Below are 21,841 nucleotides of genomic sequence, written 5' to 3' on the forward strand. Positions count from 1 at the left end.
GAAGAGGTTTGAGGGGCTGGTAATGCAAGAGAATGGAAGGACTACGTATACATCGAGAAAGGGACTGTTGAGTGAGTGATAACGATACTCATGGAGGTTTGCAGTCCGCTAATACTCCCTTTTCAGCTGAGGATACCAAACAAGAGATGGTCTTCAACAACTTGATGTAGCCCAAGACGAAACAGAGTGCAAGTTGAGGCTCAGCACGACAGCTCTGAGCATCGTCAGACTCAATATCAGGACTCGTCGCTCAGTTCCTTCCGCTATCAAAACTTCACATGGACCAAACGGGGCGTTTTGGTATTAACAATCGTGGCGTTCTTAGTTTTATATAGTGTCTAGAGTACAGGCCAAAGGGAATTGTAAACCTCAAAAAATAAATCATAACGAGCTTTCCCTATAAGAAAGACACTGACGTACGGCATACCTTCCGAGTGCGCATCCTCCGTCGCCTTTTAGGAATTCCAAATACTTAAAAATAAAACATAAAAGGGAAAGACGAATAATAAATGCAAAGCAGTGAAAATCGCTGATGTGGTACAAGCACTCCCTCCCCCCTTTATTCCTTCGCGAGTATGTATATTCCCCCACATTGCCCATTTGCCAGTCCGGGGTTCATCACTTGGCAAGATGAGGACTGCATCGGGTCCTCTTCTCCGGCGGAGCAGAGATAGGCCGGTCTGCAGACCTCTTCCGTGGTCCTTTACCATTGAGCTTCACGATGGGCGTTTCAACTTGCGTGATCACAGCATCTGGGCTGCACTCTTGTTCTGGCTCCTTTTCCTGCTCCTGCTGCTGCTCCTGTTGGGAGGTAGAGGGCTAGTCCATCTCCACATCTTCGGCAGCGCTGGGCGGAACGACGCCATCGTCCATCCACTTGCGGAAGTTCTTGTTCTGTTCCTGAACCTCCTCTGGACTGAGATCCTTGGTCCAAGCTGGGTTATGCACCCATTTCTCGAGAAGCTTATTCTCTCGGTGTGTGCTCAGAGCGCGAGTGAACTTCTCACGACGCTCACGCTGTTCAGCCGACTTGGGCGCCTGGTCGTAAACGACGTAGTCCGAGGTACCAGGAGCCCAGACCATCTTGGAACTCTTTAGGCAGATGCTGATTGTCAGGTCCTCCTTGTAGGACAGAGGCTTGGGTATGGCATCATCGTCATTATCGGTGTCTGTTGTTGGTAGGTTGCGGGACAGCACCACCTTCTGGAGTTTTGATCTTTGAATTCCCTCAGTGGGTTCGACGCGGATGTAGGACGAGATGTAGTATTGCCAACGCTCGCGAAGTTGCATTTCGTCCATGTAGAATGTTGTCTCCTCCCTTTGGAGCCATCGCACAGTCGCCTCAGACTTGGCCGGCAGCTAGAATATCTGTTAGCAACTTGGCCTGGAGAGAATGTGACGCATTAACTTACCCAGCATATCACAAAGACATCTCCGTCCTTCACACACTTCTCTGCGAACTTACGCGCACTGATTTCAGTCTGGAAGCTTGTCTCCTCTCGTTCGCGGCTGGCCTGGTACTGAGCAATCAGGTCAGGGGTCTTCTCCTTGGCATCAGTGCTGCTGCATGTGAGAGCAAGACGGCAGAGAGTCTTCAGGAGGTCCTGGATCGTGTAGACTTTCCATCCAGTCTTAAGATAGTAATGGCGCATCACATCCTGGTAGCGGCTCTCATCCACGTCGCCTGAGATGTACTCCTCAATGAGCTCAAGAGTCTTTGGCCAGTAGTTGTCGGGGTCTTCGTTGGTGTCGAAGAACTTCATGTGGTTCTCAGTGAAACCAATGTCCCGGGCAGGCTTCTGTTTGTTGAGGCGGTCAACCTCTTTGGCTACTACTTCCTTAGCCTCTTTGAGATCTTGAAGACGCCTATAAAGAGTTTGGAAAATGCTGAAAAAGACAAACAAGGTCTGGTTGCAGAAGAAGTTATACCAGGGCCGAGTAAAGAATCCGTCAGCTTTCAGCTCGCCGTCCATACTCAAGATTGGGTCGCTATCGCCAACGACTACCGGCTTGGGAACGTTAGGCATCCAGCGGGCATTAGAAATCTCAGTGTTGGCGGCATCTTCGGAGGCGTCAGGCATCTCCTCTTCATTCGCAGAGGTGACATCAGGAGTGGTTTCCTTGCTTCCAGAACCACTGTCCTCCTTGTTTCCGCGAGGTTTGCTGCCGTTGCGGCCAGGATCGAGAACCCCTCTAAGAAGATCTCCTTTCCGGCCGTTACGTCGACTTCGACCATTGGTAAGTTCCGCAGGTGTGTGGTCTTCAGCCTCTTCCTCGCCAGAGTCTGGCTGCATCTTCGGGAGCTTATCTTGAATGCTCTCCTCCGGTATGTCGAAGAACATGGGAATAAAAGACTCAAAGAACTCAAGGATGCGTTCCTTCTCCTGGCTGCTGTGCTGACCGTTGTGCAAGCTGTACAGCATCATCAGACGTAGAAGATCAATGATGGTATCCTTGTCACTGAAGTCCCAGCTGAACTGATGACGAGGGATTCCACCCTTCAATGATCGTTCACGGCGCTGCTCCTCGTGCTTTGTCTTGATGACATCGACAAGATGCTTTGCAGTCAGATGTCTTTTGTCGTTCTGCTTGACAAGAATGCCCATGTGGTCCAGACTCTTGAGGTGCATGTTCTCAGTCTGAGCGTGCCAGACCTTCTCCCACTCGCGTTGAGAGAATCGCCATTCCTCATCCTTCTGCTTCATGCGGGCCAACAAAACAGGCACGACATCGAAAGGGTGAGTAAACATGTCGTTGACGACATCGATACCCCGTTCGCCGTATATCTTTTTGCATATACGCTTGAAGATGGATGTGCTTTGGCCGGCAAGGGCAGCAGGCATATGGAAGGTTTCTCTTTCTTGACCAGTCATTGCGAGCATCTGCTGTGCAATGGGCTCCAAAAGTTGGATGCACTTAAGATTAGCTTCGATATTGAAATCATAGTCGTGGCGCTCTTCCTCAATGCGATGCAGACCCTCTTCAAACTGATTCTTTCTATGAGCAACAAACCCACTGTCCTCAGACGCCCAAGTAGGGTGTGAGGCCCACTCATCGTTAAGGACAGAGTTGCACAGCTCGTCGCGGCCACTGCAGGGCTTAAGACGTTCTCGCTTCGGAAGTAATCGGTAACTAGGCCCATACCCACGGCAGTTGCTGAGAGACACCTTGTCTGTCGGGGGCGCAGGACGGTTATCGATAATAACATCTTGAGTTTCGACACCTACAAAGCTCTTCCAGAAAGTCATCAGGTCAGGGTTTGCACTAATAAATAGTGCACCCTTGTGAAACAACGTATTACGATCGATGATATTCTGGCTGAAGAGATTGCAGAGTTTCAGGAACTCGTTCATGGAAGACCTGTTGCTGAGGTATTTCTTAACTCTCTCGAAAAAGGCGATCTCCTCTTGATTCGATGTCGAAGAGGTCCTGGCGGGATAAGGCTCCGGCATGACAGGGGTCAATGTCGGTTCGACTGCAAAGTTGTCACCACCTAGTCTCGCATGATTGAGTTTAGGTCTCTTGTTACCGTTCACTGCAGGAGGTGCGATGCGCGCAGCCGCAGTCACCTCCGCAAGGATAGTCGCAGGCTGAGCAGCCTGCTTGTCCGCCCTTGGGCGCTTTTTGTTATCCTTTGTAGCACTGGCAGGTGGCGCAAAGCTACCGAGTGGAGGCATCTTCTGCCCATCTCTCATAGCAGGTTGAGGTGTCTGGTTGGGACCGGTTGGGGGTCCGTCTTCCATTCGGTTAGGAGTCTGCTTAGCCTGACCAGCGGATTCTGGTAGGAATTGCTTAAAGTCTTCAAGCAGGTCAGGAGCGGAGTTGAAAAGAGTAGTGACCTGCGCGTATACGTCCTGAATGGGCTTTTGTTCGCGCTGATATGTTTGGAGGATCTCAAGAAATTGTTTGTAGATCTCAGGTTTGTCCTGGAAGCGGTTCTTTGCCATGATTAGTATATCCGATACTTGAACAGATGGAATCTCGAGCAGTGGGTTTTACCTTAATCTTGTTCACGTAGCTGATCGCATGGTTGAATTCAACTGGTCCCCGGCGTTCCATGTTTGCCTGGTTGGCCGCATTGCCGTTCACTCCAGCTTGTCCTGGAGTGGGTGTTAATGCATGGCGGGCGTTAGGACCCTCACCAGGAGCCGCGCTACCTTGAGGCAAACCCCGTCGTTGACCTTGGTTGTTGCTCTCGTTAAAAGCTGCATTGTGGGCTGCAGCCTGAACAAAGAGACTCGCACCGTTCTGCACTGGAGTGCTGAATTGCGTCTCTGGGCTCTCAATGCTATGTTGAGGTCTCTGCTGCTGCTGTTGTTGCGGTTGCCACTGACCACCTCGTTCAGGAAACAGAGGCTGGTTAACTGCAGGTCCATGGCCGTCACCCTGGTTTCCGCGGATGGATTGAACTGTGGTGCCCATTGGTGTAGTAACTCGGATTGTATTCGGGTCGTTGCCAGCGCCGCACTCGATGCGATATCCGGGAGGCAAGAAAGTGTTGAATCCTTGAATAAGATTCGGGTGTCCAGCGAAAAGCTCCGAGACTCGGTTAATAACACCTGGAGTGTCGATGCTATGTTCTCGTTAGCTAAACAAAAAAAACAAATAACCTAGATTCGTTGGGTGTCGTACGCCTGACTCTTGAAATCCTTCATAATATCGAGAAAGCGGTTATAAACATCCGGTTGATCGTGGAACTGGACTTTGACCTGGTCAAGGTAGGTAAGGGCATCCTGGGTGAAAGAAGAGTTAGTGACCAGCCAAATAATTATGGTGCCAAGAAACAAGGATGTTTGCTACATTGACAAACGGAAATGATGCCAACAAGCCAACGTCGTCGCCATGAAGGAGCATCAGGCCCTCTCCCCCGTGGTTGAAAACGCCAACGAGGTTTCCTGGTTCTGCCGGGAGGCTCGCGAGAAGGTTGTAGGCCTCCATGTTAAGCAAACGGATCTGCTATAACAAAGGAGCGGGTGCGCCACAAACAGGGTGAGATAAATGATGTGTATTACACAAGATCCATCAAGACGTTTGCAGAGTTCCGAAGGAGGGGTAAATGAAATTGAGCTGCAGAAGCCAGAGGGTGATTGAGGAAAAGGATGCGGGTGCTTTGGCAGCGGCCCGCGCTGTCGCATCACCAGGTCGCAAAGGCAACGCTGCCGGGTGGCTGCCAGCTGCCAGCTGCCAACTGCGCAAACGCTTACCCAGTGCCCCTCCACCAACAGCATCCAGTTTTTTTTCAACAATCAATTTACAAACAAACTGTACTCACATTAAGAATAGGTTGCTGACCCTGGGTAATACCCCCGGGAAGCTGATGAGCTGCCGATGTAGCTCCTGGGTTGAACGGCGCGCCCTGCTGGCCCCCTCGCTGGCCCTCCTGGGGCTGTTGCGGCAGAGGACCGCCAAAGACAGCTGCGATACCACTATTGACAGCGGCCTGCGTCGAAGCTGGCGGTCCAGCCGCGTGCGGCATCGGAGCAAACATTTGCGGTTGGGTGTTGCCGTTGTTTGGTCCACCGTGCTGCACCGGTCGATTGTGTTCGTTTTGTAATGGCCCTCCGAAGGCGGCCAAGGGACCACCCGATGGGGTGCCGAGGGGAATCTGAGGGTTTCCGTTATGGTTCGCGAGCAGTCCTCCAGGGCTGTGAATTGCTCCGGAAATCCGCGACGCGACAGGCTGGTGGATGGGGATAGAACCAGCGCTGCTATGGTGAGGTGTTGATTGGTATCGTTCGTTGGACTCTCGGTCCCGGTCGCGCTCACGATCGCGCTCACGTTCTCGTTCTCGCTCTTGATCTCGACGGGCCATCTCCTCGCGTTGCTGTAAAGCCCGGTGTCGGTCGTCCATTTCGCGGTCTCTGTCGTATCCTGCTGGGCCAAGGTTCTGGCTGTTCATGCTGTTCTAATCGATCGACACATTAGCAAGACATTCCCATTAAGTTGCAGTGCACCGTCTGATCCGAGAATTGAGGATCCAGAAGCTTCAGCACAGGTCATGACGACAGGATGAATACATCATGCTTGTTGTGCGCGTGGACGACAAGCGACGCCCAAAGATCAGGAGAATGGTAGAATAGATTCGCGACAGTGCCAGGAAAAAGACTTACACCAGGTAGAATAAGGCTATCGCCGGTAGATCTCTACATGGAGACGAGTTCGCGCAAGATCGATAATTAAAATGATAAAGACACGAAGGTTGGAATAGTAGTTGGCGAGGGGTGGTTCGTCGTGAGTAAAACCCAGCTGCGTACAAAGTTGCGAGCTTCCTGCGGCTAGGGTGACGCCGATTGTATTGACAGCATCACGTGGTGATAGACAGAGTGGAGTTGAGGCGCGCTGTTAATTGGCTTTAGCTCGTTATCTTATCTCTTTTCCTCAGCCTTGTTGTCCGATGATGAAACTTCTGTACGACACAACCACAGCCTTTGCGACCATAATCTTACCTGCACAGCTTATCCCTTTCAGCCTTGAACCTTGTTCGCGGACAAGAACAGTAACACAGACACCTATAATCCGGTTACCTACCTGCTCTATCAGCATCAGTTGGCGAGGCTGAACTACTAGGTGGGGCAAGGCTCTCAAATGCAAATTAGTTCATAGGGGCAATCAATTCGCCGATGCCGGATACGGAAAGTGGTAAGTGAAGGATGAAGGGGGGCATGATATCAATTGTATTAAAACGCCTGCACCACAAAGCAAATTGATATGTTCTAGGCGCCACCCAAATAGCCTCAGCATGTTTGGTACGCCTCTATGTAAACCCATGCCCGATTCAATCCGCAACCCATCCCAAATCCCATGTGCAAAGATGTCTAGATGATAGATACGAGCCAACCTAGTCTCGTCAAAGCACCGTCCCGTTCAAAAGTCCCATGCTACCAGCAATGCTCGCCATCCCATGAAAATCGCAAAATGAAGCCGAATGTTAGACCCGATTTCGACGAGGCCTGAATGATGTCGAAACTGAGCGCATCAAGTACTTCTCAGTAAGTTACTTCCCATGCCGTGGCGGGAAAGGTTTGGTTGAGTGTCAGGTCAGTGGTTGCTTCGAAAACTTTAGCAGAGCTGAAGATATTCGCGTAATAGCTCGCTTTCGATACAATCACACCCATTAATTCACCTGCCACAGTATTAGCCGCTGGCCTGTGGGCACATTTGTATAACTTACCGATACCGACGAGCCATATGTTTCGCAGGAGTGAAGGTTCAAGCCTATATGATCCCATCGCCAGTGACAAAGCTGGACACACAATGTAGGGCCAAAATCCAGAGAACCCAAGACCACCCAGCATATACCCCTGGAGTCCAGCAGCCGAAGCGGCAGTTGCTTCAAGAACGTCCAGTACCTGACTGGACTTTTGCAAAGCATCATCGAGTCGCGATTCGTAGCTTTCGTACTTGAAAACCAGATCGTCGGCGAGTTCTTCAAGCTTGTCCATGCCCTACATCTAATCAGCATGATATTTACACATGTAAGAGACGACGACTTACTTGCTCGATTTTGGCCTGTTTCGCTAGGATATCTGCACTCCTAGCTGCCGTCGTTTCCTTGTCGAGTTGTTAGTCGCTTCTCACAATTGGCGCATGAAGCTTACCATCTGATCAAGCGAGGTTGCGACCACTGCAGTCAGTGCTGTCACCAAACCCCCAATCTCGTCATTCCACTTCTCAGTGTTGGTTCGCAATGCAACCTCTTGTGATGTGGTGATATCGGCGGTATTCGTTTGGACTGCGCGAACGAGTATCTCAAGGAGATCGTGGAGTGCTTGCGCTTCTTCCAGACCGCTCGTCACGATGTCTCGAGAATCCTGTTTTGGTTAATATTTTGCTATCACGAACTGGAAATTTGCGTACCTGAATCGCATGGCCCAAATCATCTCGGAGGATCCTGCTAGCCTTTTCCATCTCCATCTGCAGATACTTGGCTTGCGGGCCAATACTTTCCACTGACTGGCTTGCAGCGTCGAAGGCTCGGTTGAGGGATTGAAAACGCTTCTCCAAGTCTGCCTCGACATCGTTGGTAAGTTTCTCGAGAATCTTGGTGATTCGTTGGTAAAGAAAGATGTTCTCATCTGAAAATACCGTCAATATGGCTGCATGCAACAGGTCTCGAGTTTCACTCACCTTTCTGGTTATCCACACGTGCGGCGTCACAGAATCTTAGCGCCTTATGACGATAGCTGACCCAAGTGTTCCAAGCAGAGTCCGACTGTGCGAGGCCCTCGAGGCACTCGTCAATCTCATTAGTCGAGACATGAAGCTTTGCGCTGGTTGGGACAGGGAGCGCTGCCAGGAATGGTTCTCGGAACTTGAAGCATGACTTTGGAATCAGGAAACTACCGCGCTCCAAGTCGCAAATAGCAAGGCTTGCCGCGTAGAAGTCGACAAAGTCTCGAGCGGCCCTTCCACTGTCGAGGTGGACCTTGGCGTCATCTTGGCCGTCCAGGAGGTGACAGTTGTTGACCAGTTGGCGCGCAGCGATGCGATGGCAGAGAGGCTGCGACTCCAAATCCTGCAGCTCTTGTAGGGCGGTGCTATAAACGTTGGAAAGTTTTCGATCCGCTTGTTGCATCCAGAGGGAACTGCTGTCGCTGTGTTGATGTTGTTGAATAGCGGAATGATCATCTCCTATGGCAATGTTAGCCTGAGCACATACGATAAACACTCCATTATAGGTACCAGCAGCAACCGTATGCGGTCTCCAAGAGAAGCAGTTGGCCAGGCTAGAAAAGAAGCAGAGAAACATCAACCCCCCAAAAAGAATCGTAGCCCCCTTGAAGGGCATGTTGGACAACATCAGGCATAAAACACCTGAATAGGAAGTCGCGATGTTTTCTACTTGCGGCTGTAAGAATGAAATAATTCACGAGGAGCTGTAGGTAATGTATTTGGTGGAAGGGAATAATGAAATCGGAGTGGTGAAGTGGAAGTGGAAGGAGGGGGGAGGTTGAGGAGGGAGGTGCAGTCGTAAGTGGAAGGCACTATCAATTCTCTCTTTCTTCAAATGAGCAACTCGGTTTTCAAAATGAGGAGCACCGAATTGAGCACTTTTCAAACAAGGCAGTAGTTCGCCCTTGTACAAACAGCAAAAACGAATGATTGAGAGGGGCGAGACCACTTTGGTTGATTAATCGTTTATCAAAGCCGCCTCCATGCAATTGAGGGATTGATCCCGCCCACAACATGGCAAGCAAACACCACTTAAGCGTTCGTTCTCTAGCACTCAACTTAACATTCTCGATACATTTAATTTTAGATTCTCAGAAATCCACAGCACGAGGTAAGAACAGTTTAAATTGCCATGATCAGCCCAACTTGAACTACCCTGGAGATATTGAATACCATGCATCTTCAAGACACAACACTCCCATTTTTCATATACAAAAACTACTTTTGTTTTGTTCTTATGCTTCTCTTTACTGTGCTGTTGTGTTAATGCACGTAATTCATGGTAATGAACAATGGTTTCGTCTGCGTTAATGTTAAGGCGTTTTCACCAGGAACGGTAGAACAGATATATGGGCGTGCAGACAATAGATATCGTGCCTGATTGCGATCGATTCAAGTTGCTTTCAAGGCACCCGTGTAACCTTGAGCACAATCACGATACAGGCAGCACAGTAAATTTAGAAGCAACGTTTGGTAAACTCTTACACCGCGACTATTCCCTATAAAATCAATCTCATGACGCTTACTATGTTGTCGAGTTAAGCATGTGTAAGTTTACCATCACCTCACTTAAGACATTAAGATCGAAGCGCTGGAGCATAGTTCAAGACAAGTAAGTACTAATCTGAAACACAGATGCTTAATCACGATTTCGCGCAGCACGATTTGTGCATGAGGATCGTTTATTCTCACCTCAGAGAAGTGAACATATCTGAGGCGCTCTTCACCAACGGTCGGAAGCAAAGAATAAATGTCACTGCAATTGGCCAAAAAGGTCCACAGAGGATCCGAAACTCAATCTCAAATCAGTAATTCCTTCTGGAAAGCCAAGGTCGATCGTATAGATTTTTTTCCTTTTCTTTTTCTATACGGGGCAACCCCCACTGATTAACATAAATGAGGTGTAACGGCATTCGTATACCGTTTTTGGGGGCGTTATCTCTTGGGGTGATATTGCCGTGATTTGAAGGCAACCACAATGGATTCTTGGGCAGACGCTAAATCATTCTTAGCCCAATCAATTGAGGAATTAGCAGCCGTGCACCTGGAAATTGGAACCAACGTCATGGTGCGTGCCAGCCAAGCAGGCGGGTTGCTAAAAAATAGGGACTTGAAGCCACACAGACGAAATCATTAGTCCACTCTTAGGCCATGGTAACACTAAGAGTGGTCTAATATTTATGTCAGCCACTAAATCAGTACCGGTTTTATTGCAACCCACCTGCCAAGGCAGGTGGTAGGTACAGGCAAAGCGAGTGAGTGAACCCATCGAGATCGATCTCGTGAAATGCTTCAATTCGTGTCCCAAGCCGTTTTCCCACAAAAACAAGCCAATCCCCCTCCTCGACTCAGCAAGGACTGGCTCCCACATCCTTGGAGCTGCGTCGAATCTGGTTATTCTACGCAGGCTGCGTGTGCATGCACCCATGGTCCAGGGTGCTGCAGTCGTTGTTTTGCCATTGGTACTCTCTCGTTTGACGATCGCTGATTTGCCCACCCTTTGTTGATACCCTGGGGACCCGGCCACTACCACCGCCGGTCAGTCGTTCTTAAACGTCTTGGTTTGTTTCCTGCAACGAAACGGGCTTCACTCTCACCTCGACTCGATTTCGCCCTCTCGTTTTCATCAAGCCGGCCGAGTGCGCGCGCTGTTATTAGACAGCCCCCGGGTGCCGTGCCCAAGACTCTTGCGACTGAGACGTTGCAGGAATATCAATAATATCAGACACATGGAGTCGAGTCCGGAAATATTCTACGGGAATTTTGAAAACCCCAGCAAGGTATCGGTCTTCTACATGCCTATAGAAGAGTCCTGCATGCTTTTCTTATGCAGTATACCAGAGACTCACCAAGCCACAGGCCATCGTGCAAACACCTTCAACAAACCCAATCAGTAGTATTGTATTGCACTACTACGCGGTGGGCTTGGATCAGACATCATGTGTGTGCAGGTGAATCAACAGTTTGCTTGCTCGCACATCGGTTTCCTTAATATTCGCCTGTGCCAAAGAGTTTTCGCCGGATGCAAGGGCCCTTCGGACAAGCACGAGGTTGTTTACATAATGGAGAAGTGCCCAGATTGTATCAGGAAAGAAACCCTTCCTGAGCCATGGACCGCAAAATAATAGCATAACTCAGCATTAGAAAAGTTGGTTACAGAGCATTGCTTCCCATTGAAGTCATCCGCCGGATTCTGAGAAGGGTAGCCTGCCTATGTCAAGAGGCCTTATCTGCATAAGTCTAATCGTTGATCCTCCAACACAGTCTGCAAGGGGAATCATATCCAATGTTATATAGACGAGCCCAGTAGCTGAGGTTTCGTTATCAATGTAGTTATGGTCAGAATGTCTCGGCAGTGGGTGAGCGAGAAGTAGCAAGAAATGATAACGGTTTGACGAAATGGATATCCTATGAAAATAGTCGGTGTCGTTACAGAACTAGTGTGTGTAAAGAAAGACAAAAAACCTAGGCCGTAATTCAATCGTTTCACAATAAATAAAACATCCCAAAGAACTCGAAAAGGCAGTTTCCAAGGCCGCTGTGACAGTTTGAGCTAGGAGCATTGACCTTTGACCGCTAAATACCCTAAACTTAAATCTGACCAGGTGCGGGTATTGATTAACATGAAGGGTTGATAGAGAGAAAGCGGTCATGCACACACGCGCTCAGTTGCTATCTTGGTAGTTGTCCCAAAACACAGTCGACTATGGCTATAGTTTCCAAGTCAAGATGCACAGGACGTTACCCAAAGGTATTGTGCGAGTGTCTCCTATAGGTAGTATCATAGTCATGGGAAAGTCCCTCTAGAAAAGGAGGAGGAAAGTGATTTGAAAAAAGGTTCCATGATATGATGAGACAGAACAAGGATCATGAAAGGACCCCCACCACACCAGTGAGCCTCGAGAGCTTTTTGAGTGGTCTCTATGAGGGCTAGAGCTCGCCAGCTGAGCCTAGAAACTATTGCTAGTCGCTGACTAGCACGAGGCTGAGAGACGTGTGGGTTGGGGGACCGTTGCCAAGACCCCCCAGCTGGCCGTAAGCCGCTAATAAAGAAGAGCTATGACAGCTGAAACGAAAATCATCCAATGCTCAATGAAGAAACAGGACATGTTCACGCCACGTGATATAACACGGCGATATGCTTGGTAGTAGTCTCAGCAAGGCCTGGGAATGATACGGAAATGATTAAGCCTAAACCATCAAAGCCAAGCAATTAGAAACAAACCTTTTACTATGTACATTCCCGGATGACAGCAACAGCAGCAACAGTCTCCGGGCCGGCGCGAGTCAGCCAATGGACGAGGGTCTTGGCCCATCGTACAATTCCCCTCCTCAGCCTTGCTCATCATACGATGTCGCCCAATTTTTGCTACGCCAGCGGTCCAGGACTCCCGGGGGTGTTCAAGGGCCCCTGGAACTAGAACCGCACAAGACGGTCCTGTCGATGTAAAAGTCACGCCATTGCGGCCGAACAACATCAAGACGTCGACCCGGCAGTGGCAGCGGAAATCTGTTCTGGTCGCACCCCCTGGACCTCGCTTGTACAAGGAAAAATAGTTGAGAAGAGAGAGATTGCATTGTTGGTAGAAATCATCCGTCATACTATGGACTTGTGAAGGATTCCCCATCCCCCAACGTTGGTTGTCCCAAAGCATCGACTCTAGATCTCTTTGAATGCGGCGAATACGACGACTCATAAGACACACACAAAAAAATACGGGTTCATCCTCTTTAATTAACCATCTATCCAATACCGTCCTGTATTTATCCCGTCCCAAGACTCGATTAAACTCCCTCCTTCTCGGTCCGGGCCTGGGCTTTTCAGCCAACGAATTGGGAGCCGCACATGTCCGCTCATCCTATCGACTGATACTGTACCTCTCTTCCGGGCGCCGTCAAACCCTTCACTCCTTCATCCTACATTTGGCAACCGATGACTATTCTATTTTGCGTTTGTTCAAGCTTACACTGAGCGGTAAAGTCAATCAACAACAGCCACCAACCAAACGCATCATATACACTACATACTTCCGCCACGCCCGAGTCCAACCTCACCTCATCAACTAATACACAACAAATCCACCAAAAACATCCTCCTTGGCCCGTTCGCCTTGCTTGTTTTGTCGCTTGGCCCATCTTTCGAGAGCTGTTTTGTGCTGCATTTCGTCTGTTGCAGATCATCTCCTTGTCACCTCATCCCGTGTCTACTCCCTTTAAGCCCCCTCGACCTCGCCTCGATCTCGACGACACTCTCATCTCATCACCTCCAATAATCTGGTCTCATTTTTTGCATCGACAACTCACAACTGATACATCTGCGACTTGAACTTGAAGCTTCACTATATTTCGATTGTATTAGCAGGATTGTCATCATCACCACTTCTTACCATACACCACTGTTGACCCCACTGTCTATGCTTTAACTACCAACCCCTCAAACACATTCCAACACCATTGCGACAACTCCTCGATCAAACATAGCTTCTTTCATTAAATTTTCCGACCGGTTCCCACCGTTTCACATCAACGACATCATCGCCATCGCTAATTGAGCTGGCTCAAGCTCTGCACGAGTTGCTGACACGAGATCCCTTGTCCTAGACGACAACGACGACGACCTCAAAGGTCGGGATGCCGTGTTAGCAATGGACCCTAATATTCTTAACTTTTTCGCGGTACCCAATAACCAGACACTGAACAATGTTGATCAAAGCAACCAGTCATCTCAGCAACAGCATGAACCATCACCATGGGGGTCAGCAGATTTAGAGAGTGGCATGGGCGCATCCCGCAATCAAGGAGCATCATCTTTCGGTTTCCAGCCAACATCTACCTCTGACATCTCTTTCACCCAGCCACCCATGCAATCGACTTACACCGGCCCAAACAACTCCATACTACCTAATAGGGGACACCCCAGGAACAACCCACAACAACGAAGACGAGATGGACATGCACATGATAGAAAGCGCACCAAGGTCGATACCGATTCTGCGTTGGAATCTCTGGACTACTGGATCCGATTTGATGATGAAGAAGCCGAGAAGGCAGGAAGTTACGAAATTGACTTTTCAAAGCGTTATGACCCCATGAGCAATGCCAACACTCACTACCGGTATGTTTACGCTATATCTTGATGAATCAGAGGCTGATCAGCGACAAAGTCCCGGATATGGATCGAGCTCGAATACGCCAGGTCTTGGTACTGGAGTTTACGCAAACTCTCTCCCTTTTCAGGGTGCCGAGTATTTTGACGACAACGCTCTAGACAACGCCCTGTCTGATGAAGAAGAGGAAGGAATTGACTCGATGAGCTTGGAAGAGCATTTGTCAAAAATCGAGACCATGCCACCACCAGAAGTGCCACCTCGAGAGGGTCTTTACTCAACACCACTCAGCTGGGAAAAGCCGGAGCCTGGCATTCGAATGGAACCGGATTTTGGAATGGGCGGTACCCAAGGAGCCATGAACTTGGGCTTCGGGCAAGCCATGTCTGGCATGGGCAATAACCAGGTTCTAAGCAATGAAGAACAACGGAGACTTCTTGCTATCGCAATGAATACTGGCCGAACATCATCTAGCTTTATGCCAGCTACTGGATTCGGTTTGGGATTTGGTGCTGGTCTTGGTACAGGAATGTCCGACTTTAACAGCAACATCGAGTCACTATTGGGTACACCGACTGGAGACCGCAGTCAGAAGCAGACACCCACACCTACCAATAGTTCAAAGGTACCTTCTCGAAAACAGGATATTAAGACGGAGAATTCGAGCGAGACTGGTCTCAGCTCGACTAGACCAGGACTATCACGCACAAGCACCGCCACGTCCGATGTCAAAGGCAAAGAGAAGCTTAAGCTTGGGGACCGGACAGCCCATAACGACATTGAGCGAAAGTATCGAACGAATCTCAAAGACAAGATCGCCGAGCTTCGCGATGCTGTACCAGCCCTCCACTCAATACCAGAGGATGGAGACAATAACGAGGCTGAAGGAGACTCACAACGAGCGCCCAAAGTGAGCAAGGTCAGTAGTAAACCGTAGTCTTTTGTACCGTAGACGTAATGACTGACATTTCCCAGGGCACTGTTTTAACAAAGGCAACAGAATATATCCAGCATTTAGAAAGGCGGAATAGGGCTATCATGAAGGAACATCAAGAGTTGGCCCGGCGCCTTCAGGCATTTGAACAGCTTCTCAGCGCCTCGGCTCGACAGCCGTTCTTGATGCCAAACCACAGCCGAACGCTCTTTGATCCGAGAGGTTTCTGCTAGAATAGACATGATGATTATTATGTTCCAAGCGTGTCGATACTGTATAAATATACCCCAGAGATGAATCGTGGTGTGTATATACTACTCATCTTAGTTCCTGTATCGATATTGAGTCATGCTTCGCCTTGTGTTTTGTTAGTAGAAGCGTGTTGTGACTTGTTTTGTTGTATTCATTATCCGGATATGGTTTGGTGATATTCTCATAATACCCGCCTGCGGCTGGGGTCTCCATGGCAGCTTGCGGATCCAATCTTGTTTTCGTGAATGGGTGATTACCCTAAATATTGACTGTTTTGATAACAAACTGTCATGTTCTATTAACAACGACCAACAGCAGTAAACCATACATATGTATGTATGAGCTCTTACATGCATTTAATTTCACCTGCAGGCGGTTGTGGCGTTACCTTTTCGATACCCCGGTCTGTGAGCTATCACGCGCGAGTTTCTTTTGTTTTCACGCTGACCTGCAATAACACAATTGTAGGCCTAGCAACAACGTACAGGTGGGTCGTGAAGCGGGACACAAAGACCGTTACAGTTGCAGTTGCAATTGTGAATCGTACTATACATTTTATACACATCAAGTCTATGGGTATTTTTACAAAGTCAATGTAGTACTGGTCATGATCGTAGCGCTTCAATGTCGTCAACCTCTTTCACCGCTTCGGTAGATAGAATGTAGGGTGAATCATGGTCTACGCAAACGCTGTCCTCGATTCGGACGCCCATGCCCCGAAAGGCGGCCGGCCATCGGTCATCATGAGGAACATAAACACCCGGCTCGATGGTGACGCAGTGGCCGCGGCGAAGGGTCTCGCGACGGCTGTATCCAGGGCAGTCATGCACATCAAGACCGATATAGTGGCCGACATGGTGGGGGAAGAGCTGGTCGATGTTGGCCATTGTGACTTCGAATCCAATAGCGCGCAGCTGGTCAACAAGTCCCCGCGCGGTAACATTGTGAATATCCTCTAGTGAGAGCTTGGAGTTTTCCCTGCACAGCGAGACACTTGATCGCTGCACATTGAGGACGGCCTGGTATAGGTCGCGCTGGGCGGGGGTGAAGCGGCCAGAAGCCGGCCATGTGCGGGATATGTCAGTAATGTAGGTCCCGTATTCGCCGCCTGCATCGATGAGAATGAATTCGTCCTCGTCGAATGTGCTGTTGTTCACCGTGTAGTGAATACAGTTTGCTCGTTCACCGCCAGCTACCACAGGGATGTAAGCCGGGCCCTCGCATCCATTGGCAGCGAAATTGTAGTCAAGAAACCAATGCAGATCCTTCTCACGCTTCCAAGGCTGGCGCATTGCGTCTGTGATGACCCGCCCTGAGATCTGACCAGCAAGACGCATGTTGGCAACCTCTGCCTCACTCTTGACCACCCGAAGCTTATTCATGACGGAGTAGAGCGGTGTTCGGGTTGGCCGAGTGTCTTTGCCAGAAATGAGCCGCCACAGCCAAGTCGCCGTGGCAGCAATGCCGCCTTTGGAGGGTGGTGAGTCTGCGTAGATAAGTTTGGCTCTGTCAAGCACCTTGGGTAGCAAGTGTTCCGTTTCGTAGATGGAATGCGCCTCGTCAGCGTTGAAGATATCTCTCGCAGCATCAACACCATTGCGATAACCGTTCCACTGTTCCTCTCGAGCATTCTTGGGCTTGACAAACATGTGGAATATATAGTCGCCGTAGTTGGGACCCGTCTTTTGTATCACCGCAATAGCATCCCCTTCCATCCATCCTGTAAGATATAGAAAGTTGGACTCTTGTCGATAGGCGTGGAAGACGGCACCAGACTTGTACTGCAAAGATGCGGCATGCAGGACAGCAACACTTCCATCTGTCATGGAGTGCGCCAGAGCGGCTCGACGGTCGGCATATTCTTGTGCTGTGATACCCTGTGTGATTTCACCGGCTTTTAGGATATGAGGATGTGTCTCATGGACGGGCTGTCCGAATCGGAGCTCGGAGGCGGACACGGAGGCATATGTTCGGAGACGGGCCGGTATATTTAAAGGCAGCGATGGGCTGGCTCTAAGACTTATTGTCGATATGTTTCTTGTCGAAAAGGCTCGGAGGGGTAAACGAGGATCAACGCTCCGGAACGGAGCTCGAGGGAGTTTCATTGCGGGATGATGGTTATAGATGGTCTGAGCAATTGAGCTTAAGCGTAAATCTTTTTCGGCAGAAACTGGAGCCTCTTGGATCAATTGAACATGCCAATGTCAATTTGCACTTAAAGCCTCTATGACCTAACGTTGTGATGACGACAGACTAAAAAATATGACCAGGATGAACCCGAGGCTAGACGCAAGACAGCGGGCAGAGGCAAGATTGAATAGGTGGATGTTTCAATGCGGTTCACGCACAAGGGTTGGTTACCGTTAAGTTAGTAGGCAGACAAGCAATGCTTTTCTGCATAAAGTTGGTCTGTGTCGGTAATCTTTGATTCACTCATAGTGCATTCCTCCCTCACAAGAGTGTTGTTTAATGGCCACCACGACGTAACTACACCACTGTCTCAGTCCTTGTTATTGTTCTCTCTGTGAATGTCTCGCGCAAAATCCCCGTCTTCGGTACGAGGCTGAAATTTACTGTCTGGTCTCGTCTCTGTATCCTAATTTCCCGGTTCTGGAGGATCCTCTCGTTGCTGGGTTAATAGACGGCAGGCCCGTGACACGGTGGTGTTTTTTTGTAGTGGACAGCCCAGCGGGCCACAGAGGGCTTCCACTGAAGTACAGGGCCCCCGGCGGTCCCCGCTCAGCCGCACAGGAGAGGTATAGCGCTGTTGTGCCAAGCGCGACTTCTAGCAGAACACGCCTGGTTTGCTTTGGGTTTGGGTTTGGGTCGTGGAAGGTGCTAACTAAGGCCCTTGCTAAGTAATCAATACAAGTCATTTGTGACCCGTCCCTCACTTGGCTCGTTTCCCTCCATCCAAAGCAGACCCGACCCAGGACAGACTGGACCCGACCAAAAAGGTCTCCGACAAAAAAACAATTACGGCCGGTTTGTTGTTGTTCATCATTTGATTCATATTCGCCGGTCAATTCTTCCTCTTTCCTTATCTGCCTCCAATCTCGTCTGATTTCCTGATATCATCTATTTCCCTCCTTGCCCTTTGACTCCCATTGTCTTTGTCTCTGGACGTGTCAGGCTCCGCGTCGCGTGCTGTCAAAAGTCTCATCCTCCCAGCCCCTCCCAAGACTACTTACCACTACCACTACCCACGATCGACAACCGCCAATAGCAGGTCAACGCCCGTCACGTCACCTCTAACGTTCACCATCGGCTTTTGTAGTCCTGCTTATACGCCCTCTGCTCTGGCTACTCACCCCCAGAGCAGTTCACAGGGCTTTATATGGCAACCATATCTCTATCACCAACACCTGGTTCCATATCGGCCATGTCTTCGAGACGGGGCCCGTTAACCAACAACCCGAATGTTGCCAACTCACCTCTCCGTGGGGTTTCTGCGCTGGCTGGGTATGCTAAGCAGAAGCGCTCCTACGCTACCGTCCAGCGTGAGGAAACCTATGGCCAGCCGCCGCCTCTAAAGAAACAGGTCCTCGATAATGGCGTGCAGCGCCCGGTTCGATCACCAACCAGGTCAACCCGGACCCAGGTTCTGGTCCAACGCGGCACTACGCGTCCTTCGACAAAGGAAAGATCCTCCAGAACCGCCCCGACAAACGTAGCCCGTGATATGGATAATGAGAAGGAAGCATGGAAGAAACACCACCGTGCCAAGTTCCCCAAGATGGTTTTTTATTTCGAGAGCATACCCGATGACGTTCGTGCGAGGTTAACAAAGAAAGTCACCTATCTTGGTGCTGTATGTTGTCTCATAAAACTTGCATGGTACTTCACTGACATGTCTTTAGCAACAAGAACCTTTCTTCTCCATCTCAGTCACCCATGTCGTCACTACTAGATCAATTCCACCAGAGAGGCCAGAGGGACATCAGGAACAGGAACACAATCATCGCGATGACCACCACGAATCCGAAGAACAGCCCCAAACTATCAACCCGTCGTTATTGAATCGCAATACCGAAGCACGAAGGAAACTTCTGTCCGAGTTCCGCAACGCTCCCGCAAGGACGCAGCAAATTGACGACCCCACGAAGCGAACCAGAGGAACCAGGAACAATGATGTGTTACACAAGGCTCGTGAGATGGGCAAGAAGATCTGGTCCTTGGAAAAGTTCCAGAACATGTTGTCTGTTTTGCTCGAGGTTGAGACGAGCCATGCCTCGTATAACTCGAGATCCGCAAGCACTCGAAGTCATTATGGCAATCCCCGAGAGCCCAACCTGCTCCAGCTGTTGCATAATGAACGCGTGAATGGACCTTCAGACCGTGATCCGACCGCTGTCCATCGCGAGTTGACCTATTTTAAGGGCCCTCATATCTATGTGTGGGATATGGATGAGAAGAACAAGCCTATCATGGTTCGTGAATACCCCAAGGTTACGAACAAGTCAGATGGAGAGTGGCCTCAGTTCCGAAGTGTTGGAAACGGTAGATGTCCCTTTGTGGAAGATCACGATGTCCCCGACAAGGATCACCGACGGCAACGAGAGCAAGAAAAGGCTCGACAAGCCAAGCGAGAGGAAGCCGCTCATGCCATTAAGCCGCCTCAGGTTTCAATGCCGAAGCCGGTAACAGGAAAGCGAACTATCGCCGAGATGGAAGAGGGCCAGAACAGGATTCGTGGTGCAACACCCACCGATGTATTCAACCCGGTCAAGGTGGCCATGTCGAAGCAGGTGGATGTGCGACCGCAAAATGCATTTACAAGCCGTGCTGCCGCTGGTCGTCTTTTTGCTGGCGAGCCCGTCGCATCCGGCGTGCAACCATCAAACATTACTTCTGCTATTCGCTCGCAGATGATCTCCTCGACATCTGGTGTCAACGGTGCCAAGGCTGGAACCAGCAAAGAAGTTCACGGCCTTCAGAGAAAGGTGCTGCAGAAGGCTGCTCCTGCTTCGTTTGATGTGAGCTCGCGTCGTCTAGCTGAAGTGTCAATGGATGTTGCGTCTAGTCGATCAACAACGATGGGTCGACACACGTCACGACCCGCTGAGGTGCAAGAGGAGGAAGCTCAAAAGACTGAGCGAAGGACACAGTCCCAACCACTTAAGAGTAAAAAGGACCTCAAGCCCGGTTACTGCGAGAACTGCCAGGACAAGTTCCGCGATTTTGACGAGGTAAGCAAACCAACTTGGTATTATTGAACTTGATGACTGACCTCAACAGCACATTCTATCACGAAAACATCGAAAGTTTGCTGAGAACGACGACAACTGGCTTGAACTTGACTCTCTTCTATCACAGATCAAGAGGATGCCAAAGTACGCACCCGGATCTGACGAGGAGGAAGCATGGTAATGACTATCCATACTATAATACGATATACGGCCTCTCCACCACCTCATTCCCATCTCAAACATGCCGTGGCCTCGCAGCTCATGGATCATGACAACCATCCTCACAAAAACCAACCTTTATGAAGTCCATTTGGCGTACCTCCTTGAGATTCCCACCCACACGCTGTATACAATCAACAAAAAAGATACCTCCTGAATTTGGTTAACTTTGTGCTTCCTGGCGGCAATTGAAGGCAGTCTTTCGGTTAGAGATGTCTCTGTGTTCTTTATTTTCGCTTTCTTATACCTTATAAGCATGAATTGCATGCAATGGCGCAGAGCGGCATGGTGTCTTTGTTTCCGGCTGGTTTACCCCCACGGTCTTTTCGGCCATTTCATTTGTGTTGCAATTGGTCTGCATGCATCATACGGTGCAATACTGGGGCGTTCGTCTAGGTCCATTTCGAGAAGGGCGGTCAGGGCAAATGTTTGAGATGGGATTGATGAGGGTTGTACAAAGCTTGGGGCATGAGAGCGGAAGAATTTTATCGCAACAGCGTGAAAGCAACAGCGATTACCATATGATTACGGCCAGAAAGGTCTGATGTAGATATGTGTTTGGGACATGTATATGTGCCGATATGTTAGACAACATGACATACTTGAACAAACCTGCAGTTTCCGTCTATGTTACTTGTAAAACGAGTTGACCTTTGCTATGGAATAGTCAGGGTCAATAGCTGAAGTCCTGAGGACCTCCCTGTTGTAGACAAGTGTATCAGAGCTACTTCATGCCTCATTTCGTTATATGCGTGGCGTTTTCTGGCTGCAGTAGTTTGCCGGGAGGTAACAATTATGTGTATGCACATGCATGTTACGTGATTCTATCCCTCACCGTGTTTCGGAAGAACTTTCAACGGGTTTTGCCTCTAATTGTCTCTTCCATTGCTGTCTGTTGCCCTGAACTTGGACTCTCCTCGTTGCTGCTTAGTAGGTTTGCAAACCTCTTCATTATCACACGCTCAATA

The 21,841-nt window shown here is 49.5% G+C and overlaps 4 protein-coding genes across 4 annotated transcripts; 2 read left to right on the top strand and 2 right to left on the bottom strand.

Moving 5' to 3' along the window:
* Positions 1 to 6,986: 6,986 nt before the first annotated feature.
* FPSE_09710 (uncharacterized protein) lies at positions 6,987 to 8,788 on the bottom strand (the record flags this gene model as incomplete). The annotated part of the gene is made up of 7 exons (XM_009262827.1): positions 6,987 to 7,123; positions 7,172 to 7,445; positions 7,495 to 7,551; positions 7,599 to 7,811; positions 7,858 to 8,075; positions 8,128 to 8,631; positions 8,683 to 8,788. The coding sequence occupies 7 exons, from the start codon at positions 8,786 to 8,788 to the stop codon at positions 6,987 to 6,989; spliced, it is 1,509 nt and encodes a 502-aa protein (XP_009261102.1).
* Positions 8,789 to 13,817: 5,029 nt separating this feature from the next.
* On the top strand, positions 13,818 to 15,446 carry FPSE_09709 (uncharacterized protein; the record flags this gene model as incomplete). Its single annotated transcript, XM_009262826.1, has 3 exons — positions 13,818 to 14,287; positions 14,337 to 15,198; positions 15,255 to 15,446. The coding sequence occupies 3 exons, from the start codon at positions 13,818 to 13,820 to the stop codon at positions 15,444 to 15,446; spliced, it is 1,524 nt and encodes a 507-aa protein (XP_009261101.1).
* A 624-nt stretch (positions 15,447 to 16,070) lies between these two features.
* Positions 16,071 to 17,570, bottom strand: FPSE_09708 (uncharacterized protein; the record flags this gene model as incomplete). Its single annotated transcript, XM_009262825.1, has 1 exon — positions 16,071 to 17,570. The coding sequence occupies one exon, from the start codon at positions 17,568 to 17,570 to the stop codon at positions 16,071 to 16,073; it is 1,500 nt and encodes a 499-aa protein (XP_009261100.1).
* A 1,277-nt stretch (positions 17,571 to 18,847) lies between these two features.
* FPSE_09707 (uncharacterized protein) lies at positions 18,848 to 20,835 on the top strand (the record flags this gene model as incomplete). The annotated part of the gene is made up of 3 exons (XM_009262824.1): positions 18,848 to 19,276; positions 19,326 to 20,654; positions 20,704 to 20,835. The coding sequence occupies 3 exons, from the start codon at positions 18,848 to 18,850 to the stop codon at positions 20,833 to 20,835; spliced, it is 1,890 nt and encodes a 629-aa protein (XP_009261099.1).
* Positions 20,836 to 21,841: the final 1,006 nt, after the last annotated feature.

Source organism: Fusarium pseudograminearum, chromosome 4 (genome assembly GCF_000303195.2).
Source record: "Fusarium pseudograminearum CS3096 chromosome 4, whole genome shotgun sequence".
Classification (NCBI taxonomy): Eukaryota; Fungi; Ascomycota; class Sordariomycetes; order Hypocreales; family Nectriaceae; genus Fusarium; species Fusarium pseudograminearum.